This window comes from Aptenodytes forsteri, unplaced genomic scaffold, assembly GCF_000699145.1.
Source record: "Aptenodytes forsteri isolate BGI_AS27 unplaced genomic scaffold, ASM69914v1 Scaffold280, whole genome shotgun sequence".
Classification (NCBI taxonomy): Eukaryota; Metazoa; Chordata; class Aves; order Sphenisciformes; family Spheniscidae; genus Aptenodytes; species Aptenodytes forsteri.
Window position 1 is genome coordinate 144,101 of NW_008796042.1, and position 18,786 is coordinate 162,886.

Genomic DNA, 18,786 nt, shown 5'->3' on the forward strand with positions numbered 1-18,786 from the left:
GCTTACAACTGCAAGTTATACGTAAAGAGAATATCCCTAACATTTATTTGTCAGTGTCTGCACATGATTTTGGCTACACTTCCTTTTGTTCCAAATTAATTTCAGAACCCGTAAAAGAGAACTAAGGGGCTGGGTTGAAACCTTATTCAAGGTGTGTTGCATTTTTTCTGTTTTGTCCAAAATAAAGTTTTCCCGTGAAATTGTTTATTCATGGTATCATAAATAATTGCCTGGCAACAGTTCTCCAGAAAGTTCTCTCTGAATCAAACTTTTTCTGATCTTTTACTTCCTGAATCACCATTAAATCAGAATGAGGGCTTTGACCTTTTTACTGTACCAGCGTATAAGAAAGGCTAGAACATCTTTAGTCGTCACCTTTAACATAAAAATACCTCTGGACTGGTGAAAGCAGTGCAATCAATAATCAGTATTCACCAGTCTCACGTATTTCACACCACCAAATTTCAGTACCATCCTTAAACTTCTAATAAAAAAGTTGATACTTAAAATGCTTAAGATGCTAGGCTTAAAAATAATGCATGGCCCTTCAATAAATGTTTTTTTAAGCCTCGCGATTCTTTATGATTCTTTATTTGGCAGCAAACTTTTTAGCAGGGCCTGTTGCGACAGGACAAGGGGGAATGGCTTTAAACCAAAGGGGGGTAGATTGAGACTAGATACAAGGAAGAAATTTTTTACACTGAGGGCGGTGAAACACTGGCCCAGGTTGCCCAGAGAGGTGGTGGATGCCCCATCCCTGGAAACATTCAAGGTCAGGTTGGACGGGGCTCTGAGCAACCTGATCTAGTTGAAGATGTCCCTGCCCACGGCAGGGGGGTTGGACTAGATGACCTTTAGAGGTCCCTTCCAACCCAAACTATTCTATGATTCTTTATCAAAAACCCAGATAAAGTATTAAGATGCTCATATAAACAAATGCCAAAAATCTGTGACTTGATTTTGTTCAAAATCTTTTGACAATCTTCAAGCAAAAATATGTATTAATGCAGTATCTTTGTAAAATGCCACCATTTGTAACACAAGCAAGAGGCCTATACTTTTAAAACTCAGATTTCCTTATAACAAGTAATAATATACCTCCAAACATGACTGAGAAATCACACGTTTTCAGATATAAAATACAGAAGCAATATCATAAACAGATCAACCTGACACACTAAATAGTTGCAAAGCTCAATACACCTTAGTTACCCAGTATCATTGATCATACTCAGTGACTCAAGGAGGGTAGCTGCAGATAATTTAGCAGCATAAACAAAGACCGTATCTTTTGTGTATTTTAATTTTTAACATCATTAATCTTACAGCAACTACATCTATTTTGAATTTTCTTAGCTAAGCTAGATGCCAAGCCACCTTTTTCAAAATTAGCTTCACACATTAAGTTTCCCCTAAAAAACTGCATAGATCATTCTGTCAAATAAAATTCATTATGTTGAATGGCCAAAATAGTGTCTCATGTGAGCTACAGACACAACTTGATTCTTTTGACCAATTACATACACTTTAAAATTTGAGAAGCATTTAGCAACATTATTTCTCAGTTCTTAATATTTTAAACACAGATCATTCCAATCTCCTTTAGCATGTTCAAAACAGCTTTCATTGTTAAAGAATTCGATCACAGATCTTAAGCTGAGCCAACATGAGCAATCACATTCTTCCATCATCCTGAAGAGTAGCTTCCTTCGATAAGTTTTGATCTTCAATGAATCTCAGCTTCCTAACACTACTTGTCTGTGCTCTTCTGAACTTGTGTACAAAAATCACTGAGGAATTATTTCATAAAGATGAGACAAAAACCGGTTTTCTTATCTAGAACATGTATGTTTGCTTTCAGGGAAGAGAGTGCTGCTTTTCTTCTTCAAGAAGGGAGCACATAAAATACAATATTATACAATATACGATAATGCACATGGGCAAATGTTCTTTGCATACTGCAAGTATATTTTAAATTAAAAAAAGTCTTAGCACAGTACAAAGTTTGCAGGTAGAAATAATATCTTATTTTTCCCAGCTCTACCACTTGGTCTAAAAAACAGACACACTTTTGGAGACATAAGCCCCTCCTGCGGTCTGAAAAGCAGCGTATTTCAAAGTTTACAGACCAGTGAGAAAATTAAGAAGGGGTGGGAATAAAACCAAATATTATTAACATCTTTTCAAAAGTTAATTTGGATATCACCATATCTGTCATAAATCAACAGAACGTCATTTAACTGCAGAAGAATTGGCAGAATACATACAAAAGGACAACACAAAATTAAGAGTTGTAGTTAACACTTACCACTTGAATGAGGAATTCTACTGGAAAGCCTCCTAGTGTTTCACTATCTGTGCCTGAAATTTTGTTTTTCCACGAAGATTGTCCTAATAAAGGATCACTGTCCTGTACAAGAAAGAACATTTAATTTAATAGCTTATTTTTAGAGGGATTTGCTAAAATTTTTATCTTGCCAAATAACCTCAGAAAATTAATCTCAAAAACTCTTTAAGGTAACAGCTTCAACATGTATCAGAAAATATTTCAATGATTAATATTACATGAAAAAAGTAACTTACTGTAATTGGAGACTGGAGTGAAGGTGTATAATGCAATCGGGGAGGGGTCATAAAGAACCTTGAAGGCCGTTGTTTCTGTCCAAAGGCAGCAATTGGCATGGTTTCGTGAGGCTCGTTACTCTGCAAGACAGGAAAAGGAAGGATATACTTCAGCTGTCAGATTAATTAATTTTACACACCTGTTGGAATACATAATTTATTTCTGGAACCTGGACTAGCCATGCCCATCCACACCCCAAACCCAACAACGTTAAAAGATTAACATTTTGCTTTTGGGCTAGCAGGAGCTTCAAAATCATACTCCATTGCTGGAGTTTTCAAAGTGTTATGGCTTCACATCAAATAAAGCCTGCAAGACAATTTCCAAAAATTCTGTTGGCAAGCTGCAGACAAATCATAACTAAATACGAGTTCAGCAGAGGCTCCAAACTCAGATCATGACAGAGACTAGTTCTTCGACAAATTATGGGCCCTTAGTAGATTCAACACTACAGAAGATACAAAAGAACGTGAGGTCCTCTGAAAAGCTTGCAGTCTAGGGTCAGACTGTTTGGCAGGAACAACTCCTGGAGCTCATAAATTGGTACAAAAGCCTATGAGCTAGGAAATAATCTCAAATTGTTTGACCAAAGCAACATCCCCACAGGTAGCTTCATTACCATAAGAAGTTTCAAAACGAGGTGCAATCAACTCGTAATACTCGCTTGCGACTACCAGAGGCCTTTCCAGGCTTTGGCAAATTACAAAGGGCCAGGTTTTCTTGAACATTTTCTGCAAATCTTGCCAGGGTCCCATAGCAGAACTTTTTTTGAGATCTTACGCTAGTCATTATTTCTTCATATTAAACTCAGGCTATTATAATAGCCTATAATAGTAGGTCTAGTAAATTATTCCAGCCTGAGCCATTATGTTTTTATCATAGAGGGTCATCCTGTTCTAGAAAACCATGAACAGTAGAAGCTCATTCCCCTGGAATTTCCCATGCATCTGTTATGCTTGTTTCTACTTTATGACAATACCACCTGGATGTAATATTTTGAATTTTCTTCTTTTCGATTAAAGCATACAATTGTAGATTTTTTTTAATTTATTTTATTTTTTATTACAGCTATTTTAAGAATGTGTCATTAATACTTACAAGAACTTCATAATCTGGGACTGTGTGTGTTCCAAGACCTGCCCTGTCAAAAGTCACTCTGTATGTAGCGTTAAGAGTGTCTACAGCATCTATTTGTCCAGTGAATAGTCCATCATGGACACCTCGCAAACGTGCTTAAAAAAAAAGAACAACAAACCAAACATTATAATGTTCTGATACCACTGAGAAAAATAGACTTAATACACCTTTTGCAAGTAACCCTTTATACAAATCTTGCCAGGGTCCCATAGCAGAACTTTTTTTTGAGATCTTACGCTAGTCATTATTTCTTCATATTAAACTCAGGCTATTATAATAGCCTATAATAGTAGGTCTAGTAAATTATTCCAGCCTGAGCCATTATGTTTTTATCATAGAGGGTCATCCTGTTCTAGAAAACCATGAACAGTAGAAGCTCATTCCCCTGGAATTTCCCATGCATCTGTTATGCTTGTTTCTACTTTATGACAATACCACCTGGATGTAATATTTTGAATTTTCTTCTTTTCGATTAAAGCATACAATTGTAGATTTTTAGTAAATTATTCCAGCCTGAGCCATTATGTTTTTATCATAGAGGGTCATCCTGTTCTAGAAAACCATGAACAGTAGAAGCTCATTCCCCTGGAATTTCCCATGCATCTGTTATGCTTGTTTCTACTTTATGACAATACCACCTGGATGTAATATTTTGAATTTTCTTCTTTTCGATTAAAGCATACAATTGTAGATTTTTTTTAATTTATTTTATTTTTTATTACAGCTATTTTAAGAATGTGTCATTAATACTTACAAGAACTTCATAATCTGGGACTGTGTGTGTTCCAAGACCTGCCCTGTCAAAAGTCACTCTGTATGTAGCGTTAAGAGTGTCTACAGCATCTATTTGTCCAGTGAATAGTCCATCATGGACACCTCGCAAACGTGCTTAAAAAAAAAGAACAACAAACCAAACATTATAATGTTCTGATACCACTGAGAAAAATAGACTTAATACACCTTTTGCAAGTAACTCTTTATATGTATATTTAAAACCCACATATTAAATGAAAAAAAAAGTAAACCCAGAAGAAGAATTGTATACAATAAAAATACTACTGAAATTTTTGTCAAATTTATCTTTGCAAGTCAAGTATTTCCCAAATCTAATCCTTAGCACTACACTTAATGTCTAAATAAAACACTATTTAATACCCAATACCTTCTGACAGACAGATTTTGCAGGCAAAAGTCAATTTCCAGATGATTTTGCATACCATTTCTCTTTGATCACTTCCACTGATGACTGCATATTTAGCAAAAGACAATGAGGAGCGCAGCTCAAGGATACAGCTCTAGGAGAGTGAGGAGAGGCAGTGTTGTGCATGCCTGCTCTTCAGCAAGAATTAAGGGCAGTGTTGCTGAAGAACACAAAAAGCAATGAACAGTAGTGGCTTGAGCGGGAGATACCACGCTTAAGTGAAAAGCATTTGGATCACAAACAGACAGGATGGAGGAATTAGCTTGTGGAATGTTTTTAACAATATTCCTTCCCACGGAAGTTTTCCTATGTGTAAGTTTTTTCAGCAAGGCAATGTCATGTTTAGTATACACGTCCAACTACACTGCAATATCAATTGTATACCTGTTTCAAAACAGATATATTTATGGAAAAATAAAGCTCAAGTTTTTTATTAGGTTAGATTTTAAACTTTCAGACAGCACTCAGCTCTTTGCATTTAAGCATCTCTCTCTCCAAGATTTATTAGATATACTAGACATAAAAAAAAAAAAAAACAAAATCTCAACCTCAGAAATACTAAACCATACTAAGTTTGTACCCCAAAACTGTACCATTGTTTTAAAAATACTAGCTAATCCTCACAAGCACCTTCTCAATGAGCTAACAATACAAACATACAATTTGTGATGTTTTAAATTTATTTTAACTATGTGCACTAAGTATATTATGGTTTACTAAAATCTTTGCAAAACACTTGGCTGTTTTTTTGTTTGTTTTTAAGAAATTACCTGTAACTTTTGTTCCTATTACAAGCGGTAATGGAATTTCTTCTGGAAGATCTTTGAACTGTGAAATGTCTGCAACCTTCCGCTGCTGCAAAAGTCTTATTTTCTGCCGTTTCTGTTTTAATGCTGATCTCTCTTCCTCAAAGAATGCAGAGGAACACCTATAATACAATTAACTTAAATTCAGCACTGAAAACATACATATGCGAAGACACATCAAATAAATAGGCATAGTTTACCAATCAGTGAGGGAAAATGAAAAAGCTTGGGATGAAGTGTTCAAGAGGAAAGGATTTTGTTGAACGGATTTAGACAGTCTTACTCCCCACAATTATCACTCCTAAAACAACAGTTTATTTAAAATTAATACTCGGGAATGCTAGCTGTTTGCATTAGTATATCAGAAGAGTACAACAACTTTTTAGGACTTTTTCTGCTTATAGGGATCTACCTGGTGTCACAACAAAGCTAATGGATGTCCCACATCCAGTCTACTCTGAATACCAGTTCAATGCACATAAGGAGGACTTACTGTGAGGTCCCTGGCTGCCATCACTTACTGATACATAGTAGATCCCTTTCACATGTGCTCGTTAGCTCAATTAAACTAACTTAGTACAAAAGGGCACTTCTCTGTCTCTTGTACTCTGCACAGATGCAAGCAAAACTCAGCCACAAAACATCTATTCTACAGGTGACTTGTTCTGAGATTGATCATAGTAAAAGTACAAATTTATTTGAACTTGGGCTATTTGTGTAAAACCAGATAATCTCTAGCAGTCCCCTCCCCCATTTTCGGGGGTGTCTTAAAATGTAATCTAAAAGATGAAAGACTTACTCCTAAGGTCCTTACTTGCTTTTATTAATTTTTCACTTTTAACCTACTGAATAGGCATGATGCATGAGGGAGATACTGAAAGCATAAAGACATTAAGGACTCGATCCTATCTCTCATTCCTTCTTAAAAAAAAAGTTTTATCATTCTTGTGTCAATGAAAGAAGTCATTTAAAAAAGGAGTACAGATGCTATTGTAGGTCTGCTTAATTGCAGAAGCAGTTATTTATCAAATAATTTACTACCTTTGTTAATTGCTTTACTGCAGTCAAATGCAATTTAAACATTTTCTGTGGAACTCATACAGTTATATATTGATTACTGATCAATAAAAAGTCCTATTTTACGAGGTTATTTTAGAAGACACCGACAACTCCTCCGCCGGTTCCCCCTTCTATACTGCAATTTATTTTCTGTTTTAAATCCCTTCAACATCTTCCTCAGTTATTTCGCTCTCACTCAGTACTGAGCAGTCAGCTCCTATTTCCAAGTCTGCTTCTACTACTCTCTTCTTATATGCTGAAATAAACATTCTTATGTTTTCTTCTGTATACCCCTCACTTGGAGAGTTCCACAAAGCCATTTCACTATTCTCCAAAATTTCTCTTCCTGGCAATGTGTATGAGAAGATCATTAAGAACTAAGCTGCCAGGGTGCTGAGACCACTTTCTTTCATACTTACCAGCAGTTTCACACTCGCTTGTCTATATGCATACATCATTTGCCTTTTATCTTATACATGGTTTCTAAGTTATATGGGGCATAGACCATCTGTTTTGTCCAGTGTGTACAGTGTTAACACAATGAGATCTTAGTCCTAAGCAAGACATTAAAAAAAAAAAAAAGAATGAACAGGAATGAACTGAAGCTGTGATGTACTTCTGTCAGGTATGTGCAGTAATGCACTGTGCTGAAGGTTTCTTTAGGAGGCTTTCCAATCACTATCACCGCAAAAGTTGTCACTATTCTTTGTATAGTCAGAAACTGTACTGTAGATCAAGCGACTGTGTCCCATTCACCAGTTTACCACTGAAGAGCAGAATGTGTTTACCTGGAGTTGTGTATTGCCTAATGATCCTCATTAGAAATTCAAAATATCTGGAAAAGGATACGGCACAGAGAGAGAGAGATGGTGGTTGGGAGACTTATGCAAAGCTTATTTGGATAGAGAATCATAGAATCATTAAGGTTGGAAAAGACCTCTAAGATCATCGAGTCCAACCATCGACCCAACACCACCATGCCCACTAAACCATGTCCCTAAGCACCAAAAGTCCTATTTTACGAGGTTATTTTAGAAGACACCGACAACTCCTCCGCCGGTTCCCCCTTCTATACTGCAATTTATTTTCTGTTTTAAATCCCTTCAACATCTTCCTCAGTTATTTCGCTCTCACTCAGTACTGAGCAGTCAGCTCCTATTTCCAAGTCTGCTTCTACTACTCTCTTCTTATATGCTGAAATAAACATTCTTATGTTTTCTTCTGTATACCCCTCACTTGGAGAGTTCCACAAAGCCATTTCACTATTCTCCAAAATTTCTCTTCCTGGCAATGTGTATGAGAAGATCATTAAGAACTAAGCTGCCAGGGTGCTGAGACCACTTTCTTTCATACTTACCAGCAGTTTCACACTCGCTTGTCTATATGCATACATCATTTGCCTTTTATCTTATACATGGTTTCTAAGTTATATGGGGCATAGACCATCTGTTTTGTCCAGTGTGTACAGTGTTAACACAATGAGATCTTAGTCCTAAGCAAGACATAAAAAAAAAAAAAAAGAATGAACAGGAATGAACTGAAGCTGTGATGTACTTCTGTCAGGTATGTGCAGTAATGCACTGTGCTGAAGGTTTCTTTAGGAGGCTTTCCAATCACTATCACCGCAAAAGTTGTCACTATTCTTTGTATAGTCAGAAACTGTACTGTAGATCAAGCGACTGTGTCCCATTCACCAGTTTACCACTGAAGAGCAGAATGTGTTTACCTGGAGTTGTGTATTGCCTAATGATCCTCATTAGAAATTCAAAATATCTGGAAAGGGATACGGCACAGAGAGAGAGAGATGGTGGTTGGGAGACTTATGCAAAGCTTATTTGGATAGAGAATCATAGAATCATTAAGGTTGGAAAAGACCTCTAAGATCATCGAGTCCAACCATCGACCCAACACCACCATGCCCACTAAACCATGTCCCTAAGCACCTCATCTACACGTCTTTTAAATACCTCCAGGGATGGGGACTCAACCACTTCCCTGGGCAGCCTGTTCCAATGTTTAACCACTCTTTCAGTAAAGAAATTTTTCATCATGTCCTATCTAAACCTCCCCTGGCGCAACTTGAGGCCATTCTCATTTAAAGATGCTATTTGCTTCATATTTACTACTGGCGAGGAACAAGTGTGAACTAACGCTTGCCATGGGCTGTGAATATGAAGTAGCAAAGTGCAGGTCAGAGCTTTTCAATTTATTGAGAACTGACTAATCACAGCAAGACAAAAAAAAGAAATTAAGAAAAAGGCAATATAGACTTTAATAATAGTCCTTCTGATCATGTCCAGGGTCTTGCATCAGGAACATCAGATATTGCCTGGTGTTCTTTGACCTGTGCTCTTAGAAAAACAAATTCAAATGCTAACATACTAATCACTGACCTTGGAGGTCCCTACAACAGCAACTACTGTTTTGCTACTAGCTCAGATGTCCTTAAGAAGTCTCTGTTCCAAATGCTGTAGGTCATGGAGGTAGAAAGTATTTGCAATGTATTTCTGGCTTCTGGTACAGGAAATCTCCAACCCCATGCCCCCCAAATGTATTTAATAAAGGTTATCCCATCTTTGTGCCATTCCTATGAAAAAATGAAGATAAAAACTATGGTACACATCATATTGCAACCTCATTACTTTTCCACAGAGGCTTTTTAAGAGGCTGAGTAGTATTCTCAGTTTCTACCTCGGTCATGAGAATTTGAACTAACAGAGGAATCATCACCATCATATAGTTGCAGAACAAGCATATCTGAGCTTAATTCATATCTGTTGCTATTTCACAACCCCAATGAAGTTTATACAGAGTATACAAGACTAACTATTACCTCTTCCTTTTCTTGGAGCATATCTTTCCCCACAGTCTACTGGAATCTTACAAGCTTTGCAGGTTCCCATGAAGGATACTGTTGTGCCAATCAACCACACTGTTGATGGTGTGATAGGACATTTAAAGTAGCAGCAGACATAAGAAAATATTACAATATATTTAAAACAAAATTAAAAAAAAAAAAAAAGACGACAACCACGTGCACAGCTATCACACAGAGACACTATTATCCTCTGCCATCAACACTGTGGATGCAAAATGTCTTATTTTTTCTCCCCCCTCACGGGGAGATATTGGTATTGACATGGTATTTAGCTTACTTGCATATGATGAGGACAGACAAGAAATTTCTAAAAGAAAAGTAATGTCAAAAAGCTTTGCTCTAGAGGTAGATGAAAATTATCTTGAAAACTATCCCGAAAAAGCATTCAAATTATTTACAGTAATTCAAAATCTTTTAGAACTGAGCCCAAAGACCACTCTGGAGATCTTGCAAAATACTACTACTAATTTTTTTTTTTAAATTATTAAAGAAATGGAAAGCAAACAGGAATGCTTATTTTAGGTTGATAAAAAGCAAGATATCATAAACTTTTGGTCAACAAACAAAACCAGACTCTATACCCAGTCAAATACTTGTCCTTCAGAATTCAGATAAAACAACTTACTGCCCATTTTAGACCTGTGGTTCCTTAGGCATGTGTGTCTCTTTAAAAAACTAAGTATATGGTAGCTTAATGAAAAAACCCAAACCAAAACAAACACCACCACCAAACACACCAATTCCCCCTCAGTGGGAAGCATGATTATAGAGGAACTAAAAGCTATCTCACAGTTAAGCTCAAATGATATGAACACCTTTCCAAAAGGAACTATTTTTAAGGAGGCTCTGCTGCCTTCCCTGGACTGGCAATTTTTAGTTATGTAAAGTTGTTTACAGGTACAGAAGATGAAATAGCCTCCATCGGCCAAAATATAATCTGACTCAGTACAGTGATCTATGAAATGGATTCGGTGCTTTAGTATTTTTGTAAATAAATCAGTCTTTTATTTCTGCAATACTACTTATATATTTTTCTCCTGATCTTACAGAATCACAGAATGGTTGAGTTTGGGAGCGATCTCTGGAGGTCATCTGCTCCAATCCCTCCAAGCAGGGTCACCTACAGGAGGCTGCCCAATACTATTTCCAGACGGCCTTTGAGTAAGGCCTAAGGATGGAGATTCTACCACCTCCCTGGGCAACCTTTGCCAGAGCTCAGTCACCCTTCACAGTAGAAAAGTGTTTTCTTATGTTAAGACTGAACCTCCTGTGTTTCAGTTTGTGCCCATTGCCTCTTGTCCTATCTCCAGACAACACTGAAAAGAGCCTGGCCCTGTGTTCTCTATACCTTCCTTTCAGACATTTATACACAGAGATGAGATCCTCCCTGAGCTTTCTCTAGGCTAAATTGTATAGGTTCTGTGAAAAGGCTGAACTGAATCAGTAGATTTAAGAATTAAGTATTCTAAATTAGAGAAAAAACTATGCCCTTTGTTAAATTCAGATTCTTCTCTACAATGTCTAATATTTTATGGGTGACTTTCTCCTCTCTCTGTTTTGGCAGCCAAGCCAGGAAAAGTTGAGGATCTATAAAATGGTTTAAAAAATAATAAAATAAATGAGATGAAAATGTGCACTTGTTTTCCCCATGAGGAGCTTAATTATAGCCAGAAGAAAACTTAGTGAAACAATTGGCCTGTCTTCCATGCCAGGAAGCACTACAGCATAGAAGATACAATAATAATTTCAACATATCCTAGCTCGGACACTCAGTTATCTAGAGTGGGAAGAGAACATTTCAAGTATAGGCTCATGAGAACTACATGGACTGGACACACGCATATAAGGAACAGGGTGTGGGGGGGAGCAGGGTGTGTGCTCAGAGAACGTCTTTTCAGTAAAATGTTTTTCTATTCTCAGCTATTATTTTGCTTTACTACCTGCATGCAAAATTATTTTAGAAGTAACTATTCCAGTAACATCAAAACTACATGTAGTTATAAGTTGAAAAGAAAGGAAGAAAAAAAATTACCTCCGTGGTTTTCCCATTAATCGTCTGATTTTCCCCCATTCTACTCTTGTCAATTTTCTGGTTTTCAGATTTGGAAAAGATTCTTTCAGGCATACGCAGAAGTCATTATCTCCTTCAAATAGTGGTCTGTTGAAACATAATTGGTTCTCTGTTAACTACACTTAGTAAACTTTTGTAACGAGATTCCAAAAAACATCCATCACAAGAAATACATTGAAAACAAAAAGTATAAATTAGTCATATAAACAAGACACTCCTATTCAAAGGACAAATTTAACCTGAAATAAATTCAACTGAAAACAAAGACAGAAAGTTTCCAGGACTGTTGTTCTGTTTGAGTCTTACTATCAGTGATGTTTAAAAATGTTCTTCTCTCTTGTTACTACAGGGAAACATACGTATTCACCCTGCTTTGTAATGTATATAAAGGCACCAAATAAAACTTCAGCAAAGCCAATGCAGTGTCATGAGGATACTGCAACACACTGAAAGAAACTGTAAAGATATGGTGAGGTATTGAGAATAAAGGAAGGGACAATGTGATACTGAGAAACAGAAAGAGACAGTACCTTTTTCATAAATTCATTCAATTATAACCCAGATTCTCAACAGAGGGTTCCAAAATACAGGAAATTGAGCCAGCTTGTCATTCTCTACAGCTATACAAGTGAGACTTTTATTATACCATACCATGACTCCATGATGAAGCAGAGGATCCGTATTATAGAAGTGACAGTTCAGAGAACCTACCTACACAAGTTATGAATTTCTCTTTGATGCTGTGACCTGTCTGTATCTCTATGTTTTATAACTGCCTTTTACTTTGTAGTACCACATCCTTCTTGGGCTAAAGAGACAAGGGAGCAGCAATGGATATGCCCGTCTAATAGCAGGTTAATCATTAAAGACTATGTGCAACTGAAATAGATCTCACCTGGTGAGAACAAAAGAATAACTGCATCCTAGATAAGCCACTTTTCTCCACTCTCTGCAGGGCGCTGGGGTTTAGAGGGGAATATCCCAAAGCACAGAACAAAAAGGATCTTGGAAGCAACACCCCTTTCAAGTGAGTGTGTGGGGTGGCAGGAGAGAGGGAATGTGCATAGAGATAAGGAGACTCGGGCAAGAATGGAAGACAATATTATTGCAGTAGAAGATCAGCAGCTGTGGCATGAAAAGGAAACCACAAAGGATGATCAATGAGGCTCAGGAAACAGACAAGGAAGCGTATAAAAGAGTTTTAGTTTATCCAGATTTACTGTCGCTGACGTAAGATATCTGTGTAAAGAACAACTGGTTTGTTTTTTTTGGAGAAAGAGAATCTGTATTTGATTGTTTTTACTATGACTTGTCTACAAGTCATACTTGTAGACTTGTTTACAGGCAAACTGTAAACCCACAGCATCCACAAGATTGGAAGCTCTGGGAAATGATGTAGGCAAGCTATAGCTGCATCTGGTTCTGAGGACCTATGATCACTGTGGTAGTAAGTAGCTCTTTAGAAGTCTCTGCGTGTCAGAAGTCAATGCGATTTTACAGAAAACAGTCCACTGCAGCAGCGTAGAGAGAATCCAACTGAAACAGCTTCAATAATCTAATAACCACAGATGGTAGTTGTAGAGATTAAAGTATTTCAAAAACTTATAGACAACATGGCATTTAAATTGATTATTTCAATTTTGGATGAGACAATTAGATTAAAATATTTTGAGACTTGTACAGTGAGCCCTGTTTTGTCAGTTGGCTCTATGCTTTAAACATTTTTAAGCTTCTTATTAAGTCTAGATCATATCACTCAAAACAACATACAAAGTTTTTCTTCCAAAGGTATGTAGTTTCTTAGTAAACTATGTTATAATATCTTAACATGATCATATCTTACTAACATTACAAGCATACATTGATAACTATGAAAGAGGTTTTCAGAATTACCTGCTAAACTCAAATTCTAGTCTACTGATAGACTTAAAGTTCCACAGACAATTATTTGAGAATAAACTAAAAGTTCTTGGACTGCTGTAATAATCATAATTATAAATGTCACGTATTAAAATTACTATTAGGAATAAGTAGGGTTTGGGTTCTTTGTTTGGTGGGGTTTTTTTCCAAATAAGGAGGGGGGGAAACATGTAAAGACTACTTCTTCAAAGGAATTAAATCCTACAGATGATGAATTCAAAACTAATGAAGATGGACAAAGATGTACTTTTTCTACTTGTGATGAGCAGATCCTAAAATGTTTTTCTGTTGCTATGACTGCCTTCTCAGTTAAGGAAAACAGCCACAGCAATGGTGATTAAAATAGGAAGGAAAACCAGTAATTATTTTGTTATGAATAAATTCTGGAAAAGAATGCTTGTTAACTCTGAAGCCATTCTTTAGAATATTAAATACTAGTGTTTCATATATTAGCCAATCAGTGTAGATTTTAAGATTCCATTCATCAATAATGATTTTTACATTTTAGAATTTTTAGTTTTTCATGATTAGGGACTAAATTAAAATAGTTCTTTTAAACAATTCACACCACCTTGCTAGTGGTGTTAAGAGAACAAGTACCAAAGACTCTGAGGCACAAATTGCAGAAACAGTCTACGAGATAGATTAGGAGATCCAAGAAGGACGTTGATATAGCTGAATAGTCACAACCTGGAGCTCTGTTAGTGATCACAATAAAAACAAGATGATGGGGAAGAAATATCTGAAATCAACATTTACACCTTTTAGGGAAGCAGCACCATATGAAGAAGCAGTCCCCTTCCCATCCCCCATGTGTAACACTGATCCAAGGGTTCAAAAAAGTCTAACTGTTCTGATAACTTCATGCTTAAGATGCTAAAAACATCATGAATAAAATCTTGTATCTGGTAGAGGCAGAGGTGATAAAAAGAAAATTATTTCCATGAAGGAAGGCTTTCCATAGAAGACTATCCAAGGAACTACCCAAGTAGGTTGCTTATTTTAAAAAAGAAGGGGGGGGGGGGGGAGACCAAAAATGAAATAATTTTCAATAACTAATAATTCAAGAATAAACTTTGGAGTATCTAACCAATATATGGAAATGTGCAGCTCGATTTCAGAAAATTACTTGTTTCTATACTAATAAGAGATAATTATATAAAACAAACATACTTATCTATATTTGAATAGAACCATTCGTATATGCACCACTTGTGAGCTTTGGGAAGTTTGAGCAGGTTACGAAGCCTTAAACCAATCTTCTGTGATGCTTTCTTGTCTGGTGTTGGCATTGTTGTATTAAACTTCTATGTAGTAAAATAAAGGAAACAGTTAAACACAGTCTAACATTCTTCAGTATTCAAATAATTAAACTAGATTTTCTTGATAAAAGTTTGCACATTAATAATTATTAGATTTTAATTGCACATACTGTTTCATGACAATTTTTTTGTTGCAGATCTATAATAATCCTTACTGCATTATATCAGCAATGCAATCAAACATAACAGATGGCAAACTTTAGCAGGATCAATACAACAAATTACCTCCATACAAAGCTTTTCTAACAGAAACATTTTCCAACACTGAAACTACATTATCGGTAACAATAGCATGGCACTAATGTACACACAGACTTCAAAAGTTTGAGGTACCACTGAACGTTGTCCCGAGTGAGCATATGTGATGTTGCGGCTCAGATGCCAGCAACACTAACTGCCTCATTTGCACTAGTGCCTCTACTCTTGCTAACTCTTCTTAAACTGGGGATGAAGCTAGCACAGGAACGTAATACAGCCAAAGCTTTGAGCAGAGTGTCTGCTTTTTAGAAAACTGCAAGAGTAACTAGCATGGACATAAGCAATCAAGTTTTAACTACATTTAAAAGCTATTTTATAAATTGCAGAAAAGACACTGTCTTAGATTGCATGCATAATACATAGACCTGCATTTAAACAAGACTGTAGAAAAATAATTCCGTAATTTTGTTCCAGGGATGGCTGTCTTAACTGACAGAAAGAAAAAACTTATTTGCAAAAAATAACAACTTTTTGAGAATATTAGTTTAACTGGGTCCCCATGCCATAATCAGTTGTTATCCTTCCCCAAACGCTCAAAAGTATTTTGACCTTTAGTAGCAGCAATAATAGGATAAAGCATAAGGTAGGCACCTTGCTGGCTCCTACTGCGCTTAACCACTACCTTCTAGATACAGGTCCCCTTTCTCCCACTGGAACTCCAGGAAACAAAGCCTAGCAGGCCAGCAAGATCTGTGAGCTATGGCAGCTGCAGTCCCCCACAAATGTTTATCTAGCGATCACTGGACCTCCTGAACTAGACATTTAAGTACAAACCAACCGAGCTTAGAACGTTATCCAGGCCTTTCTACTGTTAAGAAATCATGGTAATGAATAGAGAGAAATGTCATGGTCTTCATCTCTGACAAAATGGTCCCAGCAAAATGGCAACTGCCAAGTCTTCCCCATTCGACACTGCCCAGTACAGTTCAGAAGGCAAGTACGACCAGTATTCAAATAGCACTTTTTCAGTGTGGCAAATTCAGGCTCATAAGGTGATGGTACAGAGAAGTGATTTGGACGACAAAGGTACTAGAGCGACAATTCTTTGAGACTAAGAGATGTTGCCCTGTCTAACATAGCAAATAAAGGCTGAGGGAAATTACAGCTGCTCTTTCATGCTATATCAAGGAGTAGACAGTCAAGTGGAGGAGTAGAAAAACAAGCTGTTTGAATTGGAGGACATTATCATTACAGGATCAAGAAGGTATAGATGGCCATGAATACATTTAGGCTACAAATCTAGAGCAAGTTCCTAACTGTTGGAATACATTAAGTTCTATAGCAGCCTTCTAAATGATGTAGTCAGTGCAAGAAACCTAGTCAGTTTTTAACTGAAGCTGAATAAATTTATGCAGACTAGAGGATACGACTGTTTGCGGGAGCAAGATGGGCAATTAGTCTGGAATCCCTTCTAGCTCTGTATGCTTATGTCCAGGATCAAAAAGAACAGGTACTCCCATAAACAAATTGAGGAACCCAGTTGTGTGGAAGAAAGATATAAACCTGCTTTGAATTGTGGCTTACTCCTAGCAACAAGCTTTCCTCACAAGAATATTCATAAACTGATAATGCAACTTGAAAAGCAAATGTATTCTAGTTTTCAGCTAACACAGATAGGCTTGTTCCCCTTTTTGGTAAAAAATATCTGCATACATGTAGGTACCTGTGGAACCATCGCAACCTTCTGATTTCTTTTGGGTGACCTTGTGTTTATTTGTCTGTCATCTTCTTCACAGAAGAGTCGACTCCGTTTTGAATTTCTGAAGGGCTGTATGTATCAAAATTAAGAATGAATTACAAGAAAAAAAAAATTTTGATTTCTCTGTTCATGCACAGAATTCACAGTGAGAGAAAAGGAATGCCTTTTCTCTTGCCACCTATTGATTTTAAGGCACATGGTACACAATAAATAGTGCCTCCTAGCAGTTAGAGATCTAAGGGCTGAGAGAAGAGAAGAAGGAATTTAAGATACCAGGCTTTCCAATGCTAACTATAACCCATTACTATACTGCTGGCCCAGTTCCACGGGAAGTATTTAGAACCTAACTCCCACTTGTTTCCAGAGGAGTTAGGTGTCTAAACACTTGTGTATCTAAGCTTAAAATAGTCCTTGCTTTGGTTATAAGCACATCTGTTAAACAGTTTGTTCTGAATTTTGGGTCAAAAAAGGTTTATTCAAACAGCGCATTTGTTTTGGTATGTTCTCAGTAAAACATTAGCTGGATATAGTTTTTTTTGCAAGGATTTCTTATGAGTCTAACAAAGTGTTGTGGGTTTGTTGTTTTTTTAACTCATTGAAAGCGCCTACACTGCAAAATGCTAAGAAGCTGAAGTCTGAAGAAACTAAAGCTTGAATAAGTTATGTGAAAATATCAGAAAAGAGAAGAATTTAGAATTTACGCTAACTAAAATTTACTTGTGTGCTAAGATGTTATAGCTCAAAGAGAACTAGAAGGCTGACTGAAAACAAGAAACCATATTGCAAATACGTGTCATGAAAAAAATACTTCCATTTAGTTACTCCTCAACATTTTACCCTATGACAAAAAACTTGTGCTTTCAATGAGGACAAAAGAGTAACCTATGACTGGCTCATAGTACTGAGAGCAAGCAGCTTTTCCTTCCATGAAGACTTTGTGGCCCAGCACAGGAGCCAGCCACAACTGAAATGTGTCTCCTTTGCAGAACCCCAAGACTGCACCCTGTAGCGTTCCTTGTATTTCAAACTATTTACAAATGTGATGTAAAGGCAGAACAAATGCAGATTTCACTTCTTTCAGTACAGGTGGTGAAAGTGCTACAAATTGATATGGGTATGAAATCTATAACACCGACAATGTGAAGAATACTGATGACAAAGATAAGCCCTTAATAGGAGTCAGAAATAAAATAAATCAAAGTGAAATAAAACTTCACTAATAAGCATTTACACTTAAGAAAGACATTTAATAAGTTTGTGACTGATTAAAGTATCTGTTTGCAAAGGAGATTCTCTAATAAATTAATTAGTGGTAGCAAAAAATCTGTCTGTCCCATGCCATGAGAACAGCTGGAGCTTTCCCAGGGAAATGTGCCTTTCTTACTCTAAACTATATATATTTTACAAATATAACTACACAAATGTATTTAGGTAACAGTAGTGCCCTGTATGTGCTAGACCCCTAAGCACATTCAGCACACAGAAGAACACATCCATTCCTTGTAGATGTTACAAACCAGGAAAGACACACACATTGAACAGAAGAACTATCTATCGGCAAGGTAATCAAATGGTGCCTACATCATACTAACAGATGTCCTGGTTTCTGCAGGGATAGAGTTAATTTCCTTCCTAGTAGCTGGTACAGTGCTGTGTTTTGGAGTTAGGATGAGAATAATGTTGATAACACACCAATGTTTTAGTTGTTGCTAAGTAGTGCTTACACTAGTCAAGGAATTTTCAGTTTCTCACGCCCTGCCAGCAAGAAGCTGGGAGGGGCCGCAGCCAGGACAGCTGACCCAAACTGGCCAA

General features: G+C 36.8%; 1 protein-coding gene across 2 annotated transcripts in view; it reads right to left on the bottom strand.

Annotated features, from left to right (window-relative positions):
• LIN9 (lin-9 DREAM MuvB core complex component) overlaps positions 1-18,786 on the bottom strand; it is a 32,796-nt gene that overhangs the window by 10,106 nt on the left and 3,904 nt on the right. The window contains exons 3-9 of one of the 2 annotated variants that reach the window (XM_009285554.2): positions 16,939-17,043; positions 14,869-15,002; positions 11,737-11,862; positions 5,732-5,889; positions 4,515-4,648; positions 2,584-2,703; positions 2,309-2,410 (exon numbers count right to left, since the gene is read on the bottom strand). In XM_009285554.2, the coding sequence (XP_009283829.1) occupies positions 2,309-2,410; positions 2,584-2,703; positions 4,515-4,648; positions 5,732-5,889; positions 11,737-11,862; positions 14,869-15,002; positions 16,939-17,043 (879 nt within the window). The remainder of the gene's footprint in view (positions 1-2,308; positions 2,411-2,583; positions 2,704-4,514; positions 4,649-5,731; positions 5,890-11,736; positions 11,863-14,868; positions 15,003-16,938; positions 17,044-18,786) is intronic. The other variant, XM_009285556.1, reaches the window with a different exon arrangement.